Source organism: Lepus europaeus, chromosome 22, assembly GCF_033115175.1.
Source record: "Lepus europaeus isolate LE1 chromosome 22, mLepTim1.pri, whole genome shotgun sequence".
Classification (NCBI taxonomy): Eukaryota; Metazoa; Chordata; class Mammalia; order Lagomorpha; family Leporidae; genus Lepus; species Lepus europaeus.
Window position 1 is genome coordinate 27,097,672 of NC_084848.1, and position 26,233 is coordinate 27,123,904.

The following is a 26,233-nucleotide window of genomic DNA, read 5'->3' on the forward strand; positions in this document are numbered from 1 at the left end:
CTCCTGGTTCCTGGGTTCGGACCAGCCTAGCTCCAGCTGTTGCAGCCATTTGGGGAGTGAACCAGCGATGGAAGACCTCTCTCGCTCTCTCTCTCCTTCCCTCCATCCCTCCCTCCCTCTCAAATAAATAAATAAATCTTAAAAAAAAAAAAAAAAAAGGCACAGTTACTAAGAGAGAGGCAGTGAAAGAGAGAGGAAGAGAGAGTGTCTTCCATCCCCTGGTTCACTGCCCAGATGGTGACAACGGCTGGAGCTGGGGAGATCCGAAGTCAGGAGCTTCTGCCAGGTCTCCCATGTGGGTGCAGGGGCCCAAGGACTTGGGCCATCCTCTGTTTTTCCAAGCCATAGCAGAGAGCTGGATGGGAAGCGGAGCAGCCAGGACTCAAACTGGCATCCACAGGGGATGCCGGCACTGCAAGAGGCAGCTTTACCTGCTATGCCACAGTGCTAGTCCCTATTTTATTGTTTTTAAAGATTCATTAGCTCATTGTTTTCAGGGGTGGGGAACGTATGGCCTGTGGGCCATATAAGGCCCATGAAATCATTTGGTTTGGCCCTATCAAGGCAAACACAGGCAGGACTCAAAATTCATTAATCTATAGCAGGCTACTTCCCCCCCCCCCCCCGTGGCTAAAGTACTTTATTAAATTAAGTATGCAATTTGCAAACGGCTTCATAAGAAATTTTAAAATCAGTTATAAACATTTTTAATAAAAAAATACAGAGTTAACAGCAAAATTACATTTTCTTTATAGTACAAATAAAACCATTTATCTCTGATATACCGTCTGAAAATTCTATAATATATTCTCCAACTGATAGCTGCAATATTGTACTTCAGGCTACTTTTTTTAAAATAAAAATTTAATTTTTATTTATTTAAAGGCAGAGTTACAGAGAGAGAAGGAGAGACAGAGAGATCTTCCATCTGTTGGAAATGGCTGCAACGCCTGGGGGTAGGCCAGGCTAAAGCCATGATCCAGGAACTCCATTCTGTTCTCCCACATGGATGGCTGAGGCCCAAGTACTTGGGTCATCATCTGTTGCCTTCTCAGACACATTAGCAGGGAGCTGGATTGGAAGATGAGCAGCCAGGACTCAAACTGGGACTCTGAGTTGGGAAGCTGGCATCGCAGCCAGCAGCCTAACCCACTGAGCTACAATGCCTACCCCCACTTCTTTTTTTTATAATTACATTTGTAGTAAAATCTTTTCTCATAAAGTATCTCCACCAACCACCTACAATGAATACATTTAAATTACAGTCATTAAAATACTTTTTAAAGACCATTTTTGGGGCTAGCATTATGGCACAATGGATTAAGCAGCTGCCTGAAATGCCAACATCCCATATGAGCACAGGTTCAATTCTTGGATGCTCCATTTCTGATCCAGCTCCCTGCTAATGGCCTAGGAAAGCAGTGGAAGATGTCTGGGCCCCTGCCACACACATGGGAGACCCAAATGAAACTCCTGTCACCTGGCTTCAGCCTGGCCTAGCCCTGGCCATTGTAACCATTTGGAGAGTGAACCAGTTGATGGAAGATCTATCTGTCTCTTCCTCTAACTCTGTCTTTTAAATAAACAAATAAATCTTAAAGAAAAAAAAAAAAAAAACAGAATACATGTTCCAAAAAAAAAAAAAAAATCACATGGTTTCCATTACCAGAGTCCATCTCCTCAACTCCTAGAGCTCAAGACCTTCTTCAGTCTGGCCCTTGTCTCCTTCCTGGTCTTTGTCCTTATTGCCCCTACTATAACCTGGGATCCTTCGGCACCAGATCCTATCACGACACGTTCCTTCAGCACAGCTATTGCTTTCAAATTCTGCTTTGCTCCTACGTTCATTCCACCTGGGATATGCTCCCTTCCCACTTCCACCCACCAATATCCTATGGGTTCTTTAAGGTCTGTTTTCAGTGTTCTGGAAATAGTAAATGTTACCATACCCATTTTCCTGTTCATAACAAACACCACTAATTAACTTCTCTGAATCTCCTTCTCAAAATCCTTTTCAATTCAATGGTCCTAGGTAACCCTGATTGGTGATAAACAAAACGAAAGTTATCTGCCATTCTTAAAGCAACCTCAAGCAAGTGCCCTCTTCTCCTCTACCTATACAGTTCTCTGAATTCTTAGGAAGCCTATCTCCTCTATTTTCCACAAAGAATCATTTACTTGGGGCCAGCGCTGTGGCATAGTGGGCTAAGCCGCCACCTGTGGTGCTGGCATCCTATATGGGCACTGGTTCTAGTGCCGGATGCTCCTCTTCCAACCAGCTCTCTGCTATGGCCTGGGAAAGCAGTGGGAGATGGCCCAAATGCTTGGGCCCTGCACCCATGTGGGAGACCCAGAGGAAGCTTCTGGCTTCAGATCGAGCTCAGTTCCGGCTGTTATGGTGGCCATTTGGGGAGTGAACCAGAAGATGGAAGACCTTTCTCTGTCTATAACTCTACCTCTCAAGCAAATAAATAAAATCTTAAAAAAAAAAAAAAAAAAAGAATAATTTACTTGTCTTATCTCCCTTTCCTGCTAGATTCTAAAGTACACAAGGGCAGTAATTATGTCATACTCATCTTCCTATCACTACAGGGTCTCGTATGAATTAGTAATTCAAATAGTTGACAGCAAATCAATAGTTGACAGGAGACTTCATTGTCATCACTAAAGATGGCTAAGTATTTGTAAACTTTATTATAAAAACAATGAGATTATTCTCAAGGGACTAATTAGTCCAAGTTTATTTCACCAATTTAAAATTTTTTTTTGAGTTGCGGTCTGCAACACCAGCATCGCATATGGGCATTGGTTCCAGTGCCACCTGTTCCATTTTTGATCCTGCTTCCTGCTAATGGCTTGGGAAAAGCAGCAAAGATGGCCCAAAGCCTTGGGCCCCTATACCTATTTGGAGACCTGGAAGAAGCTCCTGGCTCTTGGCTTCTGATCAGTCCAGCTCTCTGATCCCTCAACTGGGATCACCCCAGTTGAGGCCATTTGGGGAGTGAACCAGTGGATGGAAGCTTTCCCTTTCCCTCTCTCTGTAACTCTTTCAAATAAATAAAAAATAAATCTTTAAAGAAAATTTTATTTGAAAGAGAGTGACAGAGGGAGCGAGAAAGAAAAAAAAAATTGGTTTTCTGTTTACTGGTTCATTCCTCAAATGCCGGCAATAGCCAGGGCTCGCTCAGGTTGAAGCCAGGAGTTGAGAACTCCATCCGGGTTCTGGCAGGAACCCAAGTACTTGGGCTATCATCCACTGCCTTCCCAGGTGCATTAGCGGCCCTATTTTATCAATTTAAGCTAACATTCCTGCTTAATTTAATATGGCATTATCTAATATCATATGATAACCAATAGATTTTGAGGACACCAGCCACAGGTAAGTGACTAGATGACAGAACTGAATCCACTTTGACAGTCTTGTAACCAGGTGTGCAAACTGTTGAGTTAAATGGACAATCTCCTTAATTAAAAGCAACTTTTTGACCAGAGAGAAATGAAAGGACTCAGGGCATAAACAAGGAAATGTTAAAGAAAAAGACAGAATGATGAAAGGAAAACAAAAGTGTAGAGGCCAGAGCTATGGCGCAGAGGGTTAAAGCCCCAGTCTGCAGCACTGGCATCCCATATAGGGCACCAGTTCGAGTCCCAGCTGCTCCACTTCTGATCCAGCTCTCTGCTATGAGCTGGGAAAGCAGCAGAAGATGGCCCAATGTCTCCCATGTGGGAGACCAGGAAGAAGCTTCTGGCTCCTGGCTTCAGATCGGTCCAGTTCTGGCCAATGTGGCCATTTAAGGAGTGAAATACCAGATGGAAGACCCCTTTCTCTCTGCCTCTGCCTCTCTGTAACTGCCTTTCAAATAAATAAATAAATCTTTAAAGTAAAAAAGTGTAAAAATCAAGCAAAGTGGGGCCAATGTTGTGGTACACAACCAGCATCCCATGTGGGTGCCAGTTCATGTCTCACTCTGCTCTGCTTCCAACTCAGCTCCCTGCTGCTGGTCTGGCAGGGGCAGCGGAGGATGGCCCAGGTGCTAGGGCTCCTGCACCTATGTAGAATACAGGATGAGGCTTCTGGCTCCTGCTTCAGCCCTGCCCAGCCCTGGCCATTACAGCCATCTGGGGAGTATATAAGCAGGTGGAAGATCTCTTTGTCTATCTCCATAATTCTTTCAAATAAATAAATAAATCTTTAAAAATAAAATCGAGGAGCCAGCGTTACAGCACAGGGGGTAAAGCTATCACCAGTGACACCAAGTATCCCATTTGATGGCCAGTTGGAATCCTGGCTGCTCTGCTTCCAATCCAGCTCCCTGTTAATGTCCTGGAAAAGCAGCAGAAGATGGCCCAAGTGCTTGGGCCCCTGCCACCCTCGTGGGAGACCCAGATGAAGCTCCTGGCATCAGCCTGGCACAGTCCCAGTGATTTCGGCCATTTCAGGAGAGAACCTGTGAATGAAAGATTTCTCTCTCTCTGCCTCTCCCTCTCTATATATAACACTGACTTTCAAAAACTAAAAAAAAAATAAATAAATCGTCATCAAGTTAGGAAAGCAATCTGGCAAAATCACAATAATTATATTACTTAAATCAGAAATCCAGTTCAAGAGAGGAAAAACTAGTAGTACAGTAAGACTTATGCTGCCACCTAGAGGTTAAAGGCTGGATGATTCTTGTCCATCAGGCAAGGGCTGTTGATTTAACTGTTATACAGAGAGGTGGCACTGAACAGGCCTTATAACGGAATCCAGAAAAATTACCATCATGCCAGGCCACAAAGAATATCCAAGGTGTAAGAGTTGGAGCTATTTTCTCCCTCAATCCTTCATATACTAAAATTAAAAATTAACAGAGCTAATTATTCTGTAGAATTTTAGCCAAATGAGAAATAATTTCTAAATACAAGTAGCTACTTTTTCAAAAATCGTAAGCCTAGAGGGTAGAGAAGTCTACTATACCACAGGCTAACTTGGAAGCCTAAGTTTTTCTTTGGTACTACTACCCAAGAAAGGTGTACAGTTTCTGAAACAGACGACTTTATCTGTGTCGATGAATGGGGAACTCTCAATCTTTTTACAATAAAATGTTGCTTTTAAAAAAGTATAAGTGGTTAAACTCAGTCAAATGATGGCCCCACTGAAACGTCTAAATGAACATACAGGATTATAAATCAGCAGAAGTAGGGCCGGTGTTGTAGTTTTGCAAGTTAAGCTGCCACCTGCAATGCTGGCATCCCATATGGACACTGGTTTGTGTGTTCTGGCTGTTCCACTTCTGATCCAGCTCCCTGCTAATGGGCATGGGAAGGCAACGGAAGATGGACCAAGTGCTTGGGCCCCCGCGCACACGTGGGAGAGCTGGAAGAAGCTCCTGGCTTCAGTCTGGCCCAGCCCTTGCCATTGTGGCCAGCTGGGGAGTGAACCAGCAGATGGAAGGCCTCTCTCTCTCTCTCTCTGTCTCTCCCTCTCTCTCATTATAACTCTTTCAAATAAATAAATCTTAAAAAAAAAAAATTTGCAGAAACAACTGCTTCTATCAAAGCAAGCTAAACTCTTTAAAGCATGTTTAGAAAGTAATATACTCAGTGTGATCTTATTTACATAAAAGGGCACCTATAAAAAAGCCTGAAGATGTGGCTGGAGCTGCAGTGTAGTGGGTTAAGCCACAGCCTGTAGCCCTAACATGCCATATGGGTGCCAGTTCGAGTCCTAGCTGCTCCAATTTCAATCCAGCTCTCTGCTAGTGTCTTGGGAAAAAGCAGCAGAAGATCAAAGAAGGTCAAAGTGCTTGAGCCCCTGCAACCACAGAGATGCAGATGAAGTTCCTGGCTCCTGACTTTGACCTGGCCGAGCCCTGGCCATTGTGGCCTTTTGGGGAGTGAACCAGAAGATGGAAGATCTCTTTTTCTCTGCCTCTCCCTCTCTATAACTCTGCCTTTTAAATAAATCTCTTTTTTTAAAGCCTACACATAACACCATATGTAAAGCTTTCCTCCTAAGAACAGGAAGACACTCCTGCCTCTTCAATCCAACTCTACACTGGAATTGCTATTCAGGATAGTAAAGTAAGAAAACTAAAATGGCCTGGCTGTTAAGGTATCATAGGGCCTGGGTCCTGACTCCAGCTTCCTGCTAACACAGAACCTGGGAGACAGCATCTATGGTAACTCTTATGGCTGAGTTCTTGCCACACATGTGGCCTGGCTTTGGCCCAATCCTTTTTTTTTTTTTTTTTTTTTTAAGGCAGAGTGGATAGTGAGAGAGAGGGAGAGAAAGAGAAAGGTCTTCCTTTTTGCCGTTGGTTCACCCTCTAATGGCTGCTGCGGCCGGCGCATCTCGCTGATCCGAAGCCAGGAGCCAGGTGCTTCTCCTGGTCTCTCATGCGGGTGCAGGGCCCAAGCACTTGGGCCATCCTCCACTGCACTCCCGGGCCATAGCAGAGAGCTGGCCTGGAAGAGGGGCAACCGGGATAGAATCCGGTGCCCCAACCAGGACTAGAACCCGGTGTGCCGGCGCTGCAAGGCGGAGGATTAGCTTGTTAAGCCATGGCGCCGGCCTGGCCCAATCCAAACTGTTGCAGGCATTTAGAGAATGAGTTAGTGGATGAGAGCTCTCTCTGTCTCTCAAAATTAAAAAAAAAAAAAAAATTGTTTTTAACAAAGGTATCCAGATTGGAAATGAAGTAGAACCATCTCTATTTGCTAATAATTCCATATACAGATTATAAATTACTAACATATGATTAGAATAAACAAATCCAGCAAAGTTGCAGAACATAAGATCAGTATACAAAAATTAACTGAATTTCTTGACAGCAACAAGTTAAATGAAAATGAAATCAAAACAATTTCAGGACCAAGTCTGTGGCTTAACATATACTGTTTAGGACATTCACATCGCGTATCAGAGTACCTAGGTTAGACTCCCGGTTCCAGCTCCTGATCCAGCTCCCTGCTAACCCAGCTCCTGGGAGCCAGCGGTGATGACTCAAGAGGTTGGGTTCCTGCTACCTTCTGTGGAAGCCCCGGATTGAGTTCCTAACTCTAGTGGCTTCAGCCCTCGGCTACTGTGGGCATCTTGGAAGTGAACCAGCAGATGGGAACTCTGTCTCTTAAATAAATTACAAAGTGGTAACAGAACAATTCCATTTATAGTAGTATTAAATTAAAAGTTGGGGTATTTAGCAGTAAATTTAATACACAGAGTATAAGACAACTACAAGCAGGGTGTGCCCGGTGGCGGAGGGAACCGCCATCAGAGCCGCCATCTTGCAGGAGCCAAACCAAGGCCTGGCTCAGAGCGGCTGCCCGCGGGTCTCCGTGGCCGATGTAGGTTCCAGTCGCCCACAAACATGGGGAACATCTTCGCAAACCCCTAAGGGCCTTTTCGGCGGAAAGCAAACGCGTCCCCTCATGGCGGACCTGGATGCTGCGGGGAAGACGACGATGCCGGACAGGCTGAAGCTCGGGGAAACCGTGACTACCTCCCCACAGTGGGCTTCACCGTGGAGACTGTGGAGTACACGAGCGTCAGCTTCCCCGTGTGGGGCGTGGGCGGCCAGGCCCAGGTTCGGCCGCTGCGGCGCCACTACTTCCAGAACACTCAAGCCTTGCTCTTTGCGGTGGCCAGCAATGACCGAGAGCGTGTGACCGAGGCGCGGCCCTGCTGGTGTTTGCCAACAAGCAGGACCATGACCGCGTCTGAAATCAGATGAGCCGGGGCCACAGTCCCTCCGCCACAGGACTGGTGCACTGCGGCACCAGCGGGGACGGCTCTACGAAGGGCTGCACTGGCTGTCCAGTCAGCCCCGGAGCCAGAAGTGAAGGCGCACTGACCCCTCTCCGCCCCCGCCTTCCTCTGCTTGTCGCCATGGGCTGGACACAGGGTGCAGCGCACCGCGCTGTCCAGAGGCAGCCAGGTTTTTACTTAATGTAAGTAGTTTGTTTCCACTGAGGCAGTTTCTGGTACCCAGTACCATTGCAGAAAGAAAACAACCTGTTGGGTACGGAGAAGGGATTTGGGCGCATTGACGCCGGGCCTCCAGGAGTCCCTCACTGGGTTAAATTAAGAGCCAAACTGTGGCACAGCAGTTTAAAGCCCTGGCCTGAAGTGCCAGCATTCCATATAGGCGCCGGTTCGTGTCCCAGCTGCTCCACTTCTAACCCAGCTCTCTGCCTCGGCCTGGGAAAGCAGTATTCTTGGGCTCCTGCACCCGCGAGGGAGACCTGGAAGAAGCTCCTGGTTACTGGCTTTGGATCTGTTGCGGTCAATTGGGGAGTGAACCAGCGGATGGAAGATATCTCTCTCTCTCTCTCTCTGCCTCTCCTCTCTGTGTAACTCTGACTTGCAAATAAATAAATCTTTAAAAAACAAAAAAAAGAGAGAGAGAGTCAAACTCACCTCTGCATAGTGGATCTACTGAGATCAGTCTGGTGATTGGTTTTTAACTTGAATTCAGGGAAATTTTTTTTAACTTAAAAATACAAGATAAGGAGAGTAATTGAAAACATAGCAGGAGGGCCAGCGTCATAGCTCACTTGGTTAATCCTCCGCCTACGGCGCTGGCATCCCAAATGGGCACTGGGTTCTAGTCCCAGTGGCTCCTCTTCCAGTCCAGCTCTCTACTGTGGCCCGGGAAGGCAGTGGAGGATGGCCCAAGTGCTTGGGCCCTGCACCCAAGTGGGAGACTAGGAGGAGTACCTGGCTCCTGGTTTCGGATCAGCATAGCTCCAGCCGTAGCAGCCATTTGAGGGGTGAACCAACAGAGGGAAGACCTTTCTGTCTCTCTCCCTCACTGTCTAACTCTGTCAAATTAAAAAAAAGAAAACATAGCAGGGAGACTTCTTAGTGCAGGTTTGGCAGTACTGGCCTGAGTGCCAATCCACTGATTGGATCACCCTTCCTAGACGAGAAATGGTGACAAAACCAACTGCAACCGTTTCTGTGTGGCCACAGTAGAGATGCCTGTGGCTTACTTGTCTTTGAGCCACCCTGAATCCCACAGCGTTGTGCCTGTACTTGTGCTCACACTGACACCGGAGGGGTGGGCTGGGTGGCCACAGAGTGCTACTCTTCCCCTCAGGCCCCTTGGGAAGTGTGTGGCCAGAGCAGAGCCTGTGGTTCCCAGCACCCACTTGCTCACATTCTTGCTCAGACACGTTGGCAGGATGTCAGGGGTCTCGCCAGAAGAGCTGGGAGGTGGCCAGTTCCAGAGCCAAACCCCATGGAAGCACCCCCATCTCTATGTATGAAAATAGCTTTTTCTCCCTCAGTGTCTGATTTGCCATCATAAACACCCAAGAAGCTGGGACTTTTTAATTTATCCCGGAGAATACCTCGGAACTCTTATTCGGTGTCTGGGACTGCTTGCTGTTTTCAATATATGATTAGTGAGTAATCAACTGTTTTGCGTATTAGTTTTCATTTGGACAAACAAGCACTACAATTGTAGCTATTAGAATAAAAACTCTTTATTGAAAAAAGAGAAAACTGGGGCCACTGTTGTCACACAGCAAGTAAAGCTGCCCCCTGCAACACCAGCACCCTGTATCGAGTTCTGGTTTGAGTCCTGGCTTCTCTGCTCCTGATCAAGCTTCTTCCTAATGAATCTACAAAGGCAGCAGAGGATGGCCCAGGTACCTGGGTCCCTGCCACCCATGTGGGAGACCAGGATGGAGTTCCTGGCTCCTGGCTTCCAACTGGCCCAGACCTAGCTGTTGTGGCCATTTAGGAAGTAACCAACAGATGGAAGGTATTTCTCTGTCTCTCCCTCTCTGTCACTCTGGCTTTCAAATAAATAAATTTTTTTTTAAAAAAAAGAAAGAAAACCACAAAACATTAGCAGCATTAATTTTTTCCTTTAATTTTTATTTGAGAGGCAGAAAGAGCCTGACAATACAAAGAGCACTGCCATCTACCAACTCACTCCCTAAATACACCACACGCACCAGCTAGAAGCAGAAGCCAGGAATCAGAAACCCAATCCAAGTCTCCAAGTGGGTGGCAAGAACCCAAATACTAAAGCCATCACCACTCTCTCCCAGGATGTGCGCTGGCAGGAAACTGGAGTCAGGAGTGTAGCTCACATCATACCCAGGTACTCTGATAAGGGAGTCTCAATTGGTATCCTAATTGTTCAAAGGTTCATCCTGGATTTAATTTCCTTAAGAAATTAAAGTAGACCTACATAAATGGACAGATATACCATGTTTGTAGATTGTCTTAGTATTATTTTGACGGCAGCATTCCCCAATATATATATTCTTTGTAGCAACTGACAAGATAAAATTTATAAAGAAATTGAAGGGACCTAGAATAGAATTAAGCTGGAAAATTCACACATCACATATCCCAATTTCAAGGCTTACCACAAAGCTACAGTAATCAAGACAGTGAGGGAATGGTCTAAGAATACACACACAGGGTCAGCACTGTGGCATAGAGCAGGTTAAGCCACCACCTGCAACGCCTATATCCCACATGGGTGCCAGTTTCTTTCCTAGACATTTCAAAGTTCCAATCCAGCTCTCTGCTAATGTGCCTGGGAAAGCAGTAGAGGATGGCCCAAGTACCTGGGCTCCTGCTACCCATGTGGGAGAGAGACCCAGATGAAGCACCTGGATTCTGGCTTCAGCCTGGCCCAGCCCTGAACATTGTAGCTAGCTGGGGTATGAACCAGCGACTGGAAAATCTCTCTTTCCCTCTCCTTTTTCTGTGTTTCAAATAAATAAATAAATCTTTAGATTAAAAAAATACACATACAGATAAATGAAACAGAATTGAGATTCCAGAAATAAACTCTCACATTTATGGTCAGTTAATTTTCAACAAGAATGCCAAGAATCCCTAGCTCATGTGATATGTAAAAATTAAAGTGAGTCAAAGATCCAAATGTAAAAGCTAAAACTATAAAACTCATAAAAGAAATCAGTCATATATTTATTTATTTTTAAGATTTATTTATTTATTTGAAAGTTACAGAGAGAGAGGAGAGGCAGAGAGAGAGAGAGAGAGAGAGAGGTCTTCCATCCACTGGTTCACTCCCCAATTGGCTGCAATCTCCAGAGCCAAACCCGTGTGGGAGATCTGGATGCTCCTGGCTCCTGGCTTCGGACTGGGGAAGCTCCAGTTGTTGTGGCCAACTAGGGAGTGAACCAGCAGATGGAAGACCTCTCTTTCTCTCTCTCTCTGCCTCTTCTCTCTGTGTAACTCCAACTTTCAAATAAATAAATAAATCTTTTTAAAAAAAAATAGGCAAAGGATCTCAACAGGCAGTTCTCAAAAGAAGATAAACACCTGGCCAGTAAGTGATGAAAACATGCTCAACATCATTATTAGGCAAATGGGAATCTAAAGCACAATGAGATACTATTAATTTTTTTAAAGGGACAGTAACAAATATTGTCAAAGTTGTGGCAAAACTCAAACCATCATACACTGCTGACAGGAATGTAAAATGTTTCAGCCAATTTGGAAAATAGTCTGATGGTTTCTCAAAAGGTCAGATATAGAGTTACTACATGACCCAGAAATTGTACATGAATGTTCATGGCAATACTATTCTTACTAGCCAAACAGTGTAAACTATGCAAATGTCCATCAACTGATGGATAAATGCATTGTGATATAGCTTACAATGGAATATTATTCAGCTACTAAAAGAAATAAAGCATAATATAACTGAAGCTAAAACATAATTGAGCATTGGTAATATTGCATTAAGTAAAAGAACCTAGTCACAACAGACACACAGTATATGATTCATGTCATACATGAAATGTCAGACTAGGCACACTTCATTTAAATTCAGAGACACACACAGTAGACTACGAGTGGCCAAGCCCTGAGTATGCAGAGAAATGGAATGACTGTTAACAGGTATGAATTCCTTTTGGGGTAACAGCTGCACACTTCTGTGACTATAAAACCATTGAATTGCACAGTATAGATAGGTAAACTAAAGGGTATGTAAATTACATCTCCAAACTATTATAAAAAAGGAAGAGCAAATGTATCAAGAGTCCTAAGTTTTACCCTACTTTCATATGATATAATCCTCTTCTTGCCCAGTTTTCACATTCTATTTTAAACTATTTTCAAGATAATCAGTAAGAAGGTTAATTGCATGACTCTTAAAAAGGTTTATAACCTTCAGACAAGGGAAAAAGTCAGATAAGAGTAAGAACAGCTGAGAATCGGTATTCAATAGGTCTTAAGAATAAAAGAAGCAATATTCTGTTGCAACCTACAGGGCAAAATCAGAATCATGCCTAGGTCATATTGTGACAGAGTAGAATTCAAGTAGGAAGTAAAACCAAATTATTATCAACAAGAGTCACATTATATTTACTTTGTGTGGTTGATCATTCACTGTGATAAGAGAGAATTCCATACATCACATGACCTTCAAATGCTATTTCTCATCACTACAGCATCACAAAAAGAACAAACCCAAGAAATATCCCTATTTTCAGTTTTAAACTGATGGACTTCATTACAAAAGTTCTGTCACTGGGGGCCAGTGCTGTGGTATAGCAGCTAAAGCTGCTACCTGCAGTGTGGCATCCCATATTGGTGTCGGTTCAAGACCTGGCTGCTCCACTTCCGAACCAGCTCTCTGCTGCGGCCTGGGAAAGCAGTAGAAGATGGCCCAAGTCCTTGGGCCCCTACACCTGCAGGGGAGACCTGGAAGAAAACTCTGGGTTCCTGGCTTTGGATCAACTCAGCTCTGGCCTATGTGGTCTTCTAGAGATAAACCAGCAGATAGAAGACCCCTCTCTCACACTGTCTCTCTCTCTCTGCCTTTGCCTCTCCATAGCTATGCCTTTCGAATAAATAAATAAATAAATATTTTTTTAAAATTCTGTCATTTCATCTAAAGGTATCAACAGTTGATAATTCAGTCAGCAAGTACACATTGCACACTTACTATTTACTAGGTACCCTTTGGGCTACAAAGGCAGCCCAAAAATATAATTTGGACTTCAAAAAAATTTTTTGTAAGATTTAGTTGTATTTATTTGATAGGCAGAGTTACAGAGAGGCAGAGGCAGAGAGAGAGGTCTTCCATCCACTGGTTCACTCCCTAGACAGCCATGACATGGCCAGAGCCATGCCAATATAAAGACAGGAGCCAGGAGCTTCTTTTGCGTCTCCCACGTGGGTGCAGGGGTCCAAGGACTTGCGCCATCTTCTACTGCTTTCCCAGGTCATAGCAGAGAGCTGGATTGGAAGAAGAGCAGATGGGACTAGAACCGGCGCCCATATGGAATGCTGGCGCTTCAGGCCAGGGCTTTAACCTGCTGCACCACAGCGCTGGCCCCTGGACTTCAAAATGTTATAGTCAATCCCAGGGGTAAGACACATACCAAAAATCTCCCTGAAGAACCATAAAAGTGTCTTACAAATGAAACAAAGAGCTCTAGGAGCAATTAACAAGGCCAGGAGAGAGAGAGAGCTCACTTTCAGATCAGGAAATTCTGATGGCGGACAGTGGGCTTTCTCAGAAAAAGGAATAGCGTTAGCAGAACTCGGAAGATGGGGAAGTGTTCCAGCTGAAGTACTTCAAGTGGGAATAGTAGTGGTGTTTCTGTAGCGGATAAGTAAGTGTGAAGGCTAGAGATGAAGTAAGGGACACAATGTAGAGGATTCTGAGCGCCACGCTAAGGAATCTCAATATTATCATGGGGGTAATGACGTACTACCAATGACTTAGAAGCAAACGGACTGTAACTTGCTGTGCACCGCAACACCAGCCCTAGTAAATGGTACCAGAGAAACTAATCTCGCAGTAGTAAACAAGATGAACTGGAATGGGGTAGCTGAAAGAGTAACCAGTTAGAAAGTGACTACAATAGTTCTTGTAAATAAGGAAGGACATTGAACTCAGATGGAAATACTAGAAATGGCATTCTTTATATTCAAGGGCAGAAGTTTTACTTCTTCTATATATTTCAAAGGAATTTCATGTAAATTAACTTCTCAAATCAAGCTAAGGGGCACCTATCATTTGAGAGGTTATAAATGCATTCCAAAAATCAGTGTATCAAAAGCGTATGAGGCATAACCATGGACCACATCGAAGGGTAGACTTCATCTTCCAAAAGACACAATCAAGTTACTATCGGCTCTAGAAGGCTTTCCTGATCCCTACACTAACATTTAACAGCGCTCCTGGGATGTGACAAACAATCATGTTTAGAGGACAAATATTTTTTGCATATTTTTCTTTCCATCATCGTTAAGAGTGTAGATATTTGCATGAAAACAGGATAACTGGTCTTTGGGGATTCATGAGATCCTACTGCTTATTTTTCATACATGTCATCCTCTCAATTAATGCAAGAAAGAGGATTGAGACATTGAAACACCAGATTAGGGTGTCAAGTAAAAGCCAGCCCCTAGAGTAGATAGATGAGTAATCTGTAAGGACAAAAAAAATCTTGTTTTTATGCAAATATGCTATACACAATAAAACAAAGTGACTATATCCCAGAAGTCCAGTACATATCAATGTAATTATTTCTAATTCTACCTTTAAAGCCTATTTTCTTGATGTCAGCTAACTTTCCTATGGTCAGTGAAAACTGTAGTCAGCTACAAAGACTTGCTACAGAGGTTGAAATGAGGCTGCAATTTGAACTAGAAGATAATTTTGAAAATCTCAGTGGTGCTCATGGGACTTATCCAGCAGAAAGAATAATTCCTACTATACAATTTAAGGTAGCTAGGTTAGGTAGCTTCAAATCTCCACCCAACACCTTAACTTTTAGAAATACAATTAATGGTAGTAATGGCTAATCTTGTAGATAAAAAACAAAACCAAAAAAATTACCACATCTTTGATTCTGTGAAAAGCCATTAAAATAGACTGTACTGATGTTTAAAGGAATTGACTCATTACTCTGAAACGGAAAAATAAGGAGGATTATTTATCCTGTTGTTTCAAGAGGAACAGCTTTCAAGGTAACTGAATAGTTGATAGGATCAAGTTTGTCATAGAAAAATTCTAGCCAATAAGGAAAGACATAATTAGAATATCACCATCTTGCAATCTACAATAAAATAGTGGATCTACACAGTGCAAAGGCTGCTACTCTGAGGGTAAGGCTGCTAAGAGAATTTTACAGTGAATAGATTAGGCTGATAATACCTTTATTAGCTATTAACATTATATCATAAAAAAGCAAGATATCCCCCTGATCAATGTAAACAATAACACATATGAAATATTTCTGCCAAAATGAAAATGAAAATCAAGCCTACATCTATGCAGGCATCAAGATCTAACTACCAGGAAATAAAATGGGATTGACTAACATAGCAAGCACTACCACTGGGATGTAATCAACAAAATCCAGAATGTGAGAAAATCTATAGAGCATATAACTAGGTTTAATGAACGATAAGGGAAAAGAAAAGGTGGGTGGAATTAAGATTGAAAAAGACTTAAGAGATGTGTCAAACAGTATTAGAAACTTCTTTAGATCCTGACTCAAACACATCAACTGGATGAAGCCTTTTTTTTTTTTTTTTTGGACAGGCAGAATTAGACAGTGAGAGAGGAAGAGGAGCAACCAGGATAGAACTGGCGCTCCTAGAACCCAGGGTGCCAGCACCGCAGGCCAGGATGAAGACATTTTTAAGCAACCAGGGAAATTTGAACTCTGATCGGCTCTATTTGATGAAATCAAGCTACTTTATTAAACATTTTTAGAACACAATAAAGGAATTACTGTAAGTTTTTGACAGAGTCCCTATTTTTGGGTAACACAAATGCAGTTTATCAGGCAATGAAGTAATATATGTGGATTTACTTTAAAATAACTGTGGGAGATTGATTATTGAAGCTGGGTCATGGGAACATGAAGTCATTCTGTTGTCTTTTGCTTTGGCATATGTTTAAAATTTTTCATAATAAAAAGTGGGAATAAATACTTCATTATTTTTCTCATTAGGAAAGCAGAAAAAGCAAACTAATCAGAGAGAACAATTTCAGCTACAACTAATTAGAGATAATACACCTGGCGAATACATTTGCTAAGGCAGACTCTTTTTGATATAATAAGCATAACATTTATCTCATTAAAAATTGACACAGATAAAAGATTGGTCATTATGATTATTGCAGCATTTATTATCCAAAGTTAGAAGCAAAATCAAGGAATTTTATATTACATAGACTTTGCATTCATGAATTTAATAGTTAAATATTTGCCTCTTTATTATACCCTAAAGGTCCATGACATACATGGTTATTAGTCATTTTGCCAAGATATAAACTTTAATCATAAGAAATAAAATCACCAGTATTCAGAAGAGAGTTAGGGACTACTACGTGAACCCAGCAGACAACCTGACAACCTTATAACAAAGAAGTTTGTTGTTTTCTATGTCTTGACTAAAGAAATAATTAAAAACTGTTTCTTGGTAAAAGAAAGCCAATTGCTGTTGATAGAAGTAATGGAAATAAAGAAAGGATACAGAGGGCTAAAGAAGTGATGATTTATTAGTGAAAACCTAGGCATTTTAAATTTTAAAATGAAAATTTGAATTTGCCTATAAATTTTATCAATGATGTAAACAAATACACTAAATGTAAATAAACAAGAAAAAAACAACTTATGAAACTATGTGGGATTGCTACAAACCTGAATTTTTCATGAAAACTACAAACTATAGTAGCACTCTCAAAATGTTGATTTCTGAAGGTCTCAGAAGATACCCTTTGAGAACAAGACTATAATCACTATATTTACATTGAGTATTTTGTTTTTCAATTACAAAGTGAGAATTTTCTATAAATTTTCTCCAATCTTATAATGAACATACTATAAGAAGGTATATGGCCAGCGCCGTGGCTTAACAGGCTAATCCTCTGCCTTGCGGCGCCATCACACCGGGTTCTAGTCCCGGTTGGGGCGCCGGATTCTATCCCGGTTGCCCCCCTTCCAGGCCAGCTCTCTGCTATGGCCCGGGAAGGTAGTGGAGGATGGCCCAAGTGCTTGGGCCCTGCACCCCATGGGAGACCAGGAGAAGCACCTGGCTCCTGCCTTCGGATCAGCACGATGCACCGGCTGCAGCGGCCATTGGAGGGTGAACCAACGGCAAAAAGGAAGACCTTTCTCTCTGTCTCTCTCTCACTATTCACTCTGCCTGTCAAAAAAAAAAAAAAAAAAAAAAAAAGAAGGTATACAATTTATAAGGGAATGACTTTAAGCTAAAATAATGGAGAACAGAAAGATATAAATGGAAAATGTTAAAGCATTACTCATGGGGCCGGCGCCGTGGCTCACTTGGTTAATCCTCCGCCTGTGGTACCAGCATCCCATATGGGCACCGGGTTCTAGTCCCAGTTGCTCCTCTTCCAGTCCAGCTCTCTGCTGTGGCCCAGGAGGGCAGTGGAGGATGGCCCAAGTGCTTGGGCCCCTGCACCCACATGGGAGACCAGGAGGAAGCTCCTGGCTCTTGGCTTCAGATCGGCGTAGCTCTGGCCATAGTGACCATTTGGGGGGTGAACCAACGGAAGGAAGACCTTTTTCTCTGTCTCTCTCTCTCTCACTGTCTAACTCTGTCAAATAAATAATAATAATAATTTTTTAAAAAAGCATTACTCATAGCAGCAGGTATGTTTTAGTCTGTTGTACAGCCAGCCCTTCCTTTGTCATTTGGGTCAGACTAGCCCTTCTAGTCTAGAGCTGCATCCAGGACCCAGGATGGTCCAGCCAAGTGCTCCAGGCCACCAGGCCAAGCAACTGGTTCAAGGGTGCGTTTGTGAGCCAAGACAGAACACGGTTGAGTCTTCCCTGGGAACTGTTTTTTGGGGTGGGGAGGGAATACTCAGAAAAGACATTCTTTGTTTCCTTTGAAATCATTATATTTAAAGACACATAAACTGTGCACAAGTGAGGCAAAGCTTTAAGATGAACAAAAGCACACCCACTTGTATCAGTAAGTCATGGATCTACAGCCTCAGGCCTATTTCTGTCTCTGGACTTTAAAATTATGCGAACTAAGAAATAGTAAAGTCTCTCTTCTGTTTGAGCTCATCTGTGTTGACATTCTATTGCTTAAAATGTACTGCACTGAGACATAGCATCTAGGAAGTCCAGTTATTATTCCAGCACACTTATCATAAAAGACAGATTTTAAATTACATTGACTTCTTACCTTCAGAACACTTTCCTTTATTTAATAAAGACATTTTCTGAATTATAACTAGAACTCATCCTGGAATGTGCAACATATAGCCCTGAATAAACGGGATCTGGGTACTCACACTCATCCAGCCCCAGCTGATAGGCCAGGTTCTGTAGGCCTCGTACCTTCTCCATCAAATTAGCAGTGGTGAGGCTTCCCAGTTCTGAAACAGAATCATTTATTTCAATACTATTTCTTCCTATTATCTTCTAGTAATATTTCATTTGGGTTGGGAATATTTTTCAAGCTTAATTTCTTTTTTACTTTTTAAAAATGGATTCCTTAAATATTTATTTACTGATTTACTTATTTATTTATTTGAGGCAGAAAGGGAGAGAGAGAGAAATCTCCCATTTGCTAGTTCATTCCCCCAAACACCTGCAACGGCTATGGTGGGGTCAGGCCTAAGCTGGGGACTGAGAACTCAATCTATAATTCCCATATGGGTAGCAGGGACTCACATACTTGAGATACCACATACTGTCCCCACAGTGTGCATCCCAGCAAGAAGTTGGTATCAGGAGTGGAGCCAGAATTTGAACCCTGGACTCTAATACAGAATGTGGATATGCCAAGCAGCATGTTAACTGCTACATAAATGTCTGCCTTCAAGCTAAATTTCTATTGAATAAGTAGAAAATGGGTTCTTACACTTTCTCCAATCTTATACACACATACATACACACAAAATCAGTGAATTTTTACACTATTGCAGAGTGTCTCAGATGAGCTTACCCACTTAATAAGGAAAGCACAAATACAATAACTGAAGTGTTTTACCTTAAAGATCCTTTTATTCCATTCATTTAGTCTATTACACAAAATGAGTGCATCATTAAAATATAAAACTTTGTATGACTTGACATAGCATTGAGAAAGCCTTGCTGCCAGATCTCTATCTTGCAAAATTATATCCTGTCACTATATATTATCCTGTCAATATACATTATACCCTTTGTCATTAATAAGTAACAATTATTTCAATAGCAATAAAATAGCAATAATATGCTTACAATTCCCCATTTCCATGAGTTTAGAAAACAAAGCCTAAATATAAATACATATTTTCCCTTCCGAGAGCATACCTAAAATAAAAACTTACCTCCCCAGATTTTCATTTAAATAACACTTAATTCTTTTTAAGTTTAAGACACAAGTCAATTTAAATGAAACATACTGGTATTACCCTTAACAAAAAATTTAAAGTTTCTCTAGGAAATACACATGGATAGGGTATTATATAAATACTATTTCACACATTAGAACAATGAACCTTTTAGATGTCCTTGAAACTTAATTTTTCCATGGGTAGAGGAAGGGATCTATGTTTCAGCATTTCACACAGAACAATGAATTACTTCTGAAATCAAATAAAGGTTTTTTTCTCCCATTTATCATGCTGCAGTCATTATCTGTATCTGGCATAAGCAGGCCTTCTTGATCTGTTCAGCTGCTTAAATAGTTCAAGAATCCTGGGTTCTCACTTTAATTTCAGTCTATTATTTCACAACCATCATGAATCTTATCTCCAGAAGGATGATGAAAAATAAATAAAGTACAGCAAAATCAAGGAAAATTAATGTTTTTTAATTTAAACTTCTACTTTGTGAATAAGTTCCAAATCATTTATCAAACAACAGCATTCACTACTTATGGTATTCTGTATGGAAGAAATTGATGGGCCAGAAAGAAATAAAGGTAGGTTTTAACTCACTAAGGTAAGGAACTGACAACAGCAAATGACAGTAAATCCTAAATAAGGGACTTGTGTTATAGTGGAAAGAGACTAGACTTAAAATAAAAGATGAACTTTAAAATTTTAATTCTTTCTAGCAAATCTTGGATATTTTAAAATAAAAAATGAACTTAATTTCAATTGTAACAAATCTTGGATTTCAATATTTTTTGCACTAAAATACACTCATTTTTAATTCCATTTTTCCATGAACTTTTTGAAGTATCTTCATACTTATAAGGAAATAGTGAAAAAACAATAGCAAAGATGATTTGTAGAGAAACATAAATGGTGTTGCTTACCTTTCAACATGTCAATATCATCACGTTCTATTTCAGCCATCCATTTAGGTGGGGAGCTAGTAATAGGCTGTCAGAAAATAAGAATATAACCATTCAGACAGGTACAGAGTGTGATGAGACCGCCTTTTCCTTCCTTTAGGAAATGTAGCTGGTCACACATACAACCTTCAGGTTGTCTGAAAACATTGTCTTCAGTTTATCCAGGTTGAGGTGATCTACAAACAGTCACCTTACAGAATAATTTTTTTTATCTTTAAAGTTGGTCTCAGAGAAATGATTCTAGAAGAATTAGGTGTGACCACTACCACTATTATTTCAGGCACACACTAACTTGCTTGTAAGAACAGCTTTGGATCAGCAGTTTTCAATCTCAGTTGCACTCGAGAATCCTATGTAATTTTAAAAAATACATCAATGCTTTGGCTGTAACCCAGACGTACTGGTTTTCAATATCAGAGGTCTCAAGAGGATCTCCCGGAAAGAGTTGAACAAGGGATTCCACATATGCATTTTTCCAATGGATTGAGAAGTGTTATTTCAGCATTGAGTCCATCTCTTTTTCAAAATTACAATTATTCAGCACTAACTCGTGACAAACGAAAGACTTTACATGCATCATGTTTTTTACAACCAATTAACCTAACCAAGTAGGCATTATCCTTATTTACAATTGAAAAAAACCAAGAACAGGGATGATGCTTCATGTCACCTAGCTAGAAGAGCCAGGATTTAAAAGGATTTCTATGTTCAGGTAATCTGAATCTAGAAACCACTATGAGTAGTCTACACTGCCTGGCTTAGAGGGCTCTAAGTCAAATTTACGATTTTACCCCTTATGGGGAAAGATTATACCAAGAGATCTTAACTTGGCATCCTGGAATGTCCTTGAGACCCTAGAAACAAAATAATATGTATGTGCACAACTCTAAGGTAAAGGTGTAGATGCTGAATAAGATTTTTTTTTTTTTAATTATGTGTTTACTTGAAAGCCAGAGTTACAAAGAAAAAGATCCTGCATCTGTTGTTTCACTCCCCAGATGGCCACACAGGCCAGGCTGAAATCAGGAGCCTCAACTGGGTCTCCCAGTGGGTAGCAGGAGCCTAAACACTTGGGTCATTTTCTGCTGCTTTTCCCTGGCTGTTAGCATGGAGCTGAATCAGAAGTAGAGCAGCTGGGACACCAGTGCCCATAAAGGATACTGACTACAGGCAGCAGCTTTACCTGCTACACCACAACACCAGCCCATATCAGATTTTCAAAAGCCATCTTTCGGCCGGTGCCATGGCTCACTTGGCAAATCCTCCGCCTGCGGCACCGGCACACCAGGTTCTAGTCCCGGTTGGGGTGCCAGATTCTGTCCCAGTTGCTCCTCTTCCAGTCCAGCTCTCTGCTGTGGCCTGGGAGTGCAGTGGAAGATGGCCCAGGTCCTTGGGCCCTGCACTGGTATGGGAGACCAGGAGGAAGCACCTGGCTCCTGGCTTTGGATTGGCACAGTGCACCGGCCGTAGCAGCCATTGGGGGCTGGGGGGGGGGGGGTGTGTGTGAACCAACAGAAAAGGAAGACCTTTCTCTCTGTCTCTCTCTTTCTAACTCTGCCTGTCCAAAAAAAGAAAAAGCCATCTTTAACTCTCCACAATGAATAGAGAAGGCTAAGCAATGAACATCATATTAGAATCCTCAATGGCATAGCCAAAAAGAGAACACAGGCTTTGGAATCAGACAGACTTGCATTCAAGTCTTAGTCTGCCACTTAGTAGGAATTGGGTAAGTAACTTCAAAGTTGTGTTGCCAGTCTGTGCTTTTAACATAGGACTCAAATGCTTCTCTAAGCAGTGGCAAGAATATGGACGCTGGTAATCAGGCTAACTGGTGCAGAGCCCAGTTGTGCCACTTACAGCCCCATCATCTTTAGTACCTTATTCAACCTGTCTGAGCCTATTTTCTTGTCTAGGAATGATAATAATAGTGCCTATATCTCATACGATTTTGTGATTAAATAACATATATAAAGTCCTTAGAACAGCACCTGGCATTTAACAATTATTATGTTTTACAAAGCATCACAAGTAGTATCATTTCTTCCTGGTTATGGGAATAGGCAAGAGAAGATACTTAGAGCATTAAGCACAATTCCTGCTGCCCCAAAAGTGGAAATGGCTGTGGCTCTAACAGATGTCTTCCTTCAGGTTTCTGCTGAATCAGATAAATTTCAAAATCCTCTAAGGAGGTGCAACTTAAGGTTATAATGCAACACATAAACAAAAGAGAAGCACTTCCAAAATTATAGTTTGAGCAAAAAAAACTACTGATGTTACTTCAAATATTTCAACTGCTGAGAAAAGAGGTTAAGAGACACAGTTCAAAATGTCAAAATAGAGCATTTGATCAAAGGAAGGCACTATCATCAATGAACATGATGACAATTTAAATGGAGTTATAACTGAAGTCACAAAATTATTTGAAGGCTATGACATTACTCTTGAAAGAGTAACAGAGATTTCAGCTTTTACTCAAAAACCTCTGGATAAACTTCATTAGGTAAGTTATTACTTACACTTTTGAAGGAAGCAGCGAATTCAGCAACACCTGGTACTAGAAAGAGAAAAAAAGAACATTATCCATTCGATAAACACTTGAGTGCTTGGTCTTAGAGGAGTCAAATAATAAGAAAACAGTCTTGCCTTCAAGGAGCTTACATTCTGGAAGAGGACAAAGAGTAAATCAGTAACTATGATACTGCTGAAGCACTACAAGGATACCAGGTGCTATGGGAGGACAAAAAAATGGAAATCTAAATCAGACTCAGGGACAGGAGAAGCTCTCAGAGAAAATATACCTCAACGGTGAAGGAGCTAGCTGGTTGGGACAGTGGTGGGATACATCTTACCAGAATTTTAAACTTTGTACGTATGCTCTTCTGTCAATGCAATTATCTATCACAATGTCTTCTAGCAAGAATCACATTGAAAAGCAGGAAAATTCAAATTGTATTTTAAAATAAAATAATGTGCCACTTCACTAATGAGGAAATGCAAACCAGAAATAATAAAGATTAGTAACAGCCACTACTGGCTGGCATGTGAGGAAATGGGCACTCTGATACACAGTCACCTTCTTCCACATATAAAAGAAACAAAGACACTTCAGAGTTCCACAAAAGTTGAAATTAAAACAGAATTTTATTCTGGAGTAAGCACATTTTTTAAATTTGCATTTACTTTATGCATAAGTTTTTGTTTTTTCAGTTTCTTCTGGGATATCTTTTTCTTCTGTGCCACTTCTTGTGGTTTAGGAACAATCTGTTCCTTTTCAGTGTGGCACAGGAGTTCATAGATGGGTTACTCTGACCATGAGCTCTGTAGGTATGGTGGCACATCTTGGGTGCTTTCTTCAACTGGATATATTCAATATCCAGAGAATACTGACCAGAGAATCCACATCCAAAACCTTCAGCTCAGCATTGCTCTCTGCATTTTTAAGAATGTGCAACAAAAATTCAGTCTTTTTGGGCCATCAACTTGGTATTCAGTGCTACTACTTAGCCTGGGCACACCTACAATCTCAACCATTATAACAAAGAAATGGCACATGTTGTGTCTTTAATGTAACATCTTTCAGATACTTGGAGGCTTTTCAGATATGCAAAATCCTGATGGCCTGGGCAGTTTCTCAGATTTTTTTTTTTTTTTCTTTTTTGCCAGGCAGAGTTAGACAGTGAGAGAGAGAGAGACAGAGAGAGAGTTATAAACAGAATTTTGACATCTATAGTGTTTTCATATAAAGAAAGCAAAAACTTACATTGCTCTGGCCAAAGATCTGGTGAGGCGCGGTCAAGTTTTTCAAAACTTAGCAAAGATGCTTCCAGATCTGCCCCTAGAACAAAACACCCAGATGAGCCAAGAAGACATGAGACATATAATTTATATTTTATGAAATTTCAATCTCCAAGAATATAAACTAGAATGCTCACCTCAAAGTCTAGAGATTTAAGTTCTATAACTACTGATGTGACTGGACCATGATGTAATACAAGTAAGTCATTCTTCCTCACCAAACCTCACTCTCCTAATCTTTAAAACGAAAGCAATATTTAGAGTAGTGGTAAGAAAAATGAGTATTGACAAACCCACCTGCATCTTCACTCACACTCCTGGACTTTCTTGAAGTTACAACCAATTAAGTGTCCCTGCTCCCAAGAAAGATAAACATCTCTGCCAAGTTCCGGATGTCTATTCTCCTGCTTTGTCCAGGACATCATCTTCAACAATCTTTTCTCCCTTGCACTAACAATTTCTACTTTCTTTAGGTTCATATTCAACAAGTAAGCTGCTCTAGAATTTCCCTTCTTAAAAATAAACTCTCAGGGGGCCAACATTGCGGCATAGGGGATTAAGCCACCATCTATGATACCTCCATCCCATACGGTCGCCAGGTCATGTCCTGGTTGCTCCACTTTTTTTTCTTTTTTAATTATTTTATTTATTTGAAAAACAAGAGTTACAGAGAGAGGTAGAGACAGAGAAAGAGAGAGAGAGAGATCTCCATTCACTGGTTCACACAAATGGCCGCAATGGCCAGGGACGAGCTAAAGCCAAGGACCAGGAACCTCCCACGTGGGAGGCCAAGAACTTGGGCTGTCTTCCATTGCTTTCCCAGGAGCATTAGCAGGTAGCTGAAATGGGACTGTGCCATACGGTAATCTGGCACCAGGTTAGGGCTTTAACCCACTGGGCCACGGTGCCAGCCCAGTTGCTCCACTTCTTATCCAGCTCTCTGCTAATGGTCTGGGAAAGCAACAGAGAATGGTCCACGTCCTTGGGCCCCTGCCACCCACTTGGGAGCCCAGGAAGAATTTCTTGGCTTCGGCCTGGCCAAGCCCCGGCTGTTGCAGAAATGTGGTGAGTGAACCAGCCGATGGAAAATCTCTTTCTCTCTCTAAGATTTATTTTATTTATTTCAAAGTCAGTGTTACAGAGAGAAAAGGAGAGCCAGAGAGAGGAAGAGATCTTTCATTTGCTGGTTCACTCCCCAAATGACCACAACAGCCAGGCCTGGGCCAGACAGGAGCCAGGAGCTTCTTCTGGGTTCCCCACGTGGTACAGGGACCAAAGCACTTGGGCCAACTTCTACTGTTTTCCCAGGCACATTAGCAGGGAGCTGGATAGGAAGTGAAGCAGCCAGGATTTGAACTGGCTGGCTCCCATATGAGATGTAGGCATTGCCACACCACCAGCCCCATAAATAAATCTTTAAAAAAAATAAAAATAAAGTCTCAGTGAAGGGGCCAGTACTGTGGCATAGTGGGCAGAGCTGCCACCTGCGGTACTGGAATCCCATATGGGTGCCAGTTCGAGTCCCAGCTGCTTCACTTCTGATCCAGCTCTCTGCTATGGCCTGGGAAAGCAGTAGAAGATGGCCCAAGTCCTTAGGCCCCTGCACCCACGTGGGAGACCCGGAAGAAGCTCCTGGCTCCTGGCTTTGGATCAGCACAGCTCCAGGCATTGTGGCCAATTGGGGAGTGAACCAGCAGATGGAAGACCTCTCTCTCTCTCTGCCTTTCAAATAAATAAATATATCTTTTTTTTTTTTTTTGGACAGGCAGAGTGGACAGTGAGAGAGAGAGACAGAGAGAAAGGTCTTCCTTTTGCCTTTAGTTCACCCTCCAATGGCCGCCGCGGTAGGCACGCTGCGGCTGGCGCACCGCGCTGTTCCGATGGCAGGAGCCAGGTGCTTCTCCTGGTCTCCCATGGGGTGCAGGGCCCAAGCACTTGGGCCATCCTCCACTGCACTCCCTGGCCACAGCAGAAAGCTGGCCTGGAATAGGGGCAACTGGGACAGGATCGGTGCCCCGACCGGGACTAGAACCCAGTGTGCCGGCGCCGCAAGGCAGAGGATTAGCCTACTGAGCCGCGGCGCCGGCTTTAAATATATCTTTTTTAAAAAAATGTTTCAGTGTAGGTATTTGGGGAGTAGACCAGCAGAAGGGAATTCTGTCTCAC

The 26,233-nt window shown here is 42.2% G+C and overlaps 1 protein-coding gene and 1 pseudogene across 3 annotated transcripts in view; one reads left to right on the forward strand and one right to left on the reverse strand.

Moving 5' to 3' along the window:
• The window catches only part of LIN52 (lin-52 DREAM MuvB core complex component), a 111,970-nt gene that overhangs the window by 79,597 nt on the left and 6,140 nt on the right, over positions 1 to 26,233 (reverse strand). For all 3 annotated transcript variants that reach the window (XM_062181605.1, XM_062181604.1, XM_062181606.1), the window contains exons 2-5: positions 24,033 to 24,107; positions 22,789 to 22,826; positions 20,234 to 20,300; positions 18,276 to 18,359 (exon numbers count right to left, since the gene is read on the reverse strand). In XM_062181605.1, coding sequence (XP_062037589.1) covers positions 18,276 to 18,359; positions 20,234 to 20,300; positions 22,789 to 22,826; positions 24,033 to 24,107 — 264 coding nt within the window. The remainder of the gene's footprint in view (positions 1 to 18,275; positions 18,360 to 20,233; positions 20,301 to 22,788; positions 22,827 to 24,032; positions 24,108 to 26,233) is intronic.
• On the forward strand, positions 7,350 to 7,821 carry LOC133751481 (ADP-ribosylation factor 1-like; annotated as a pseudogene).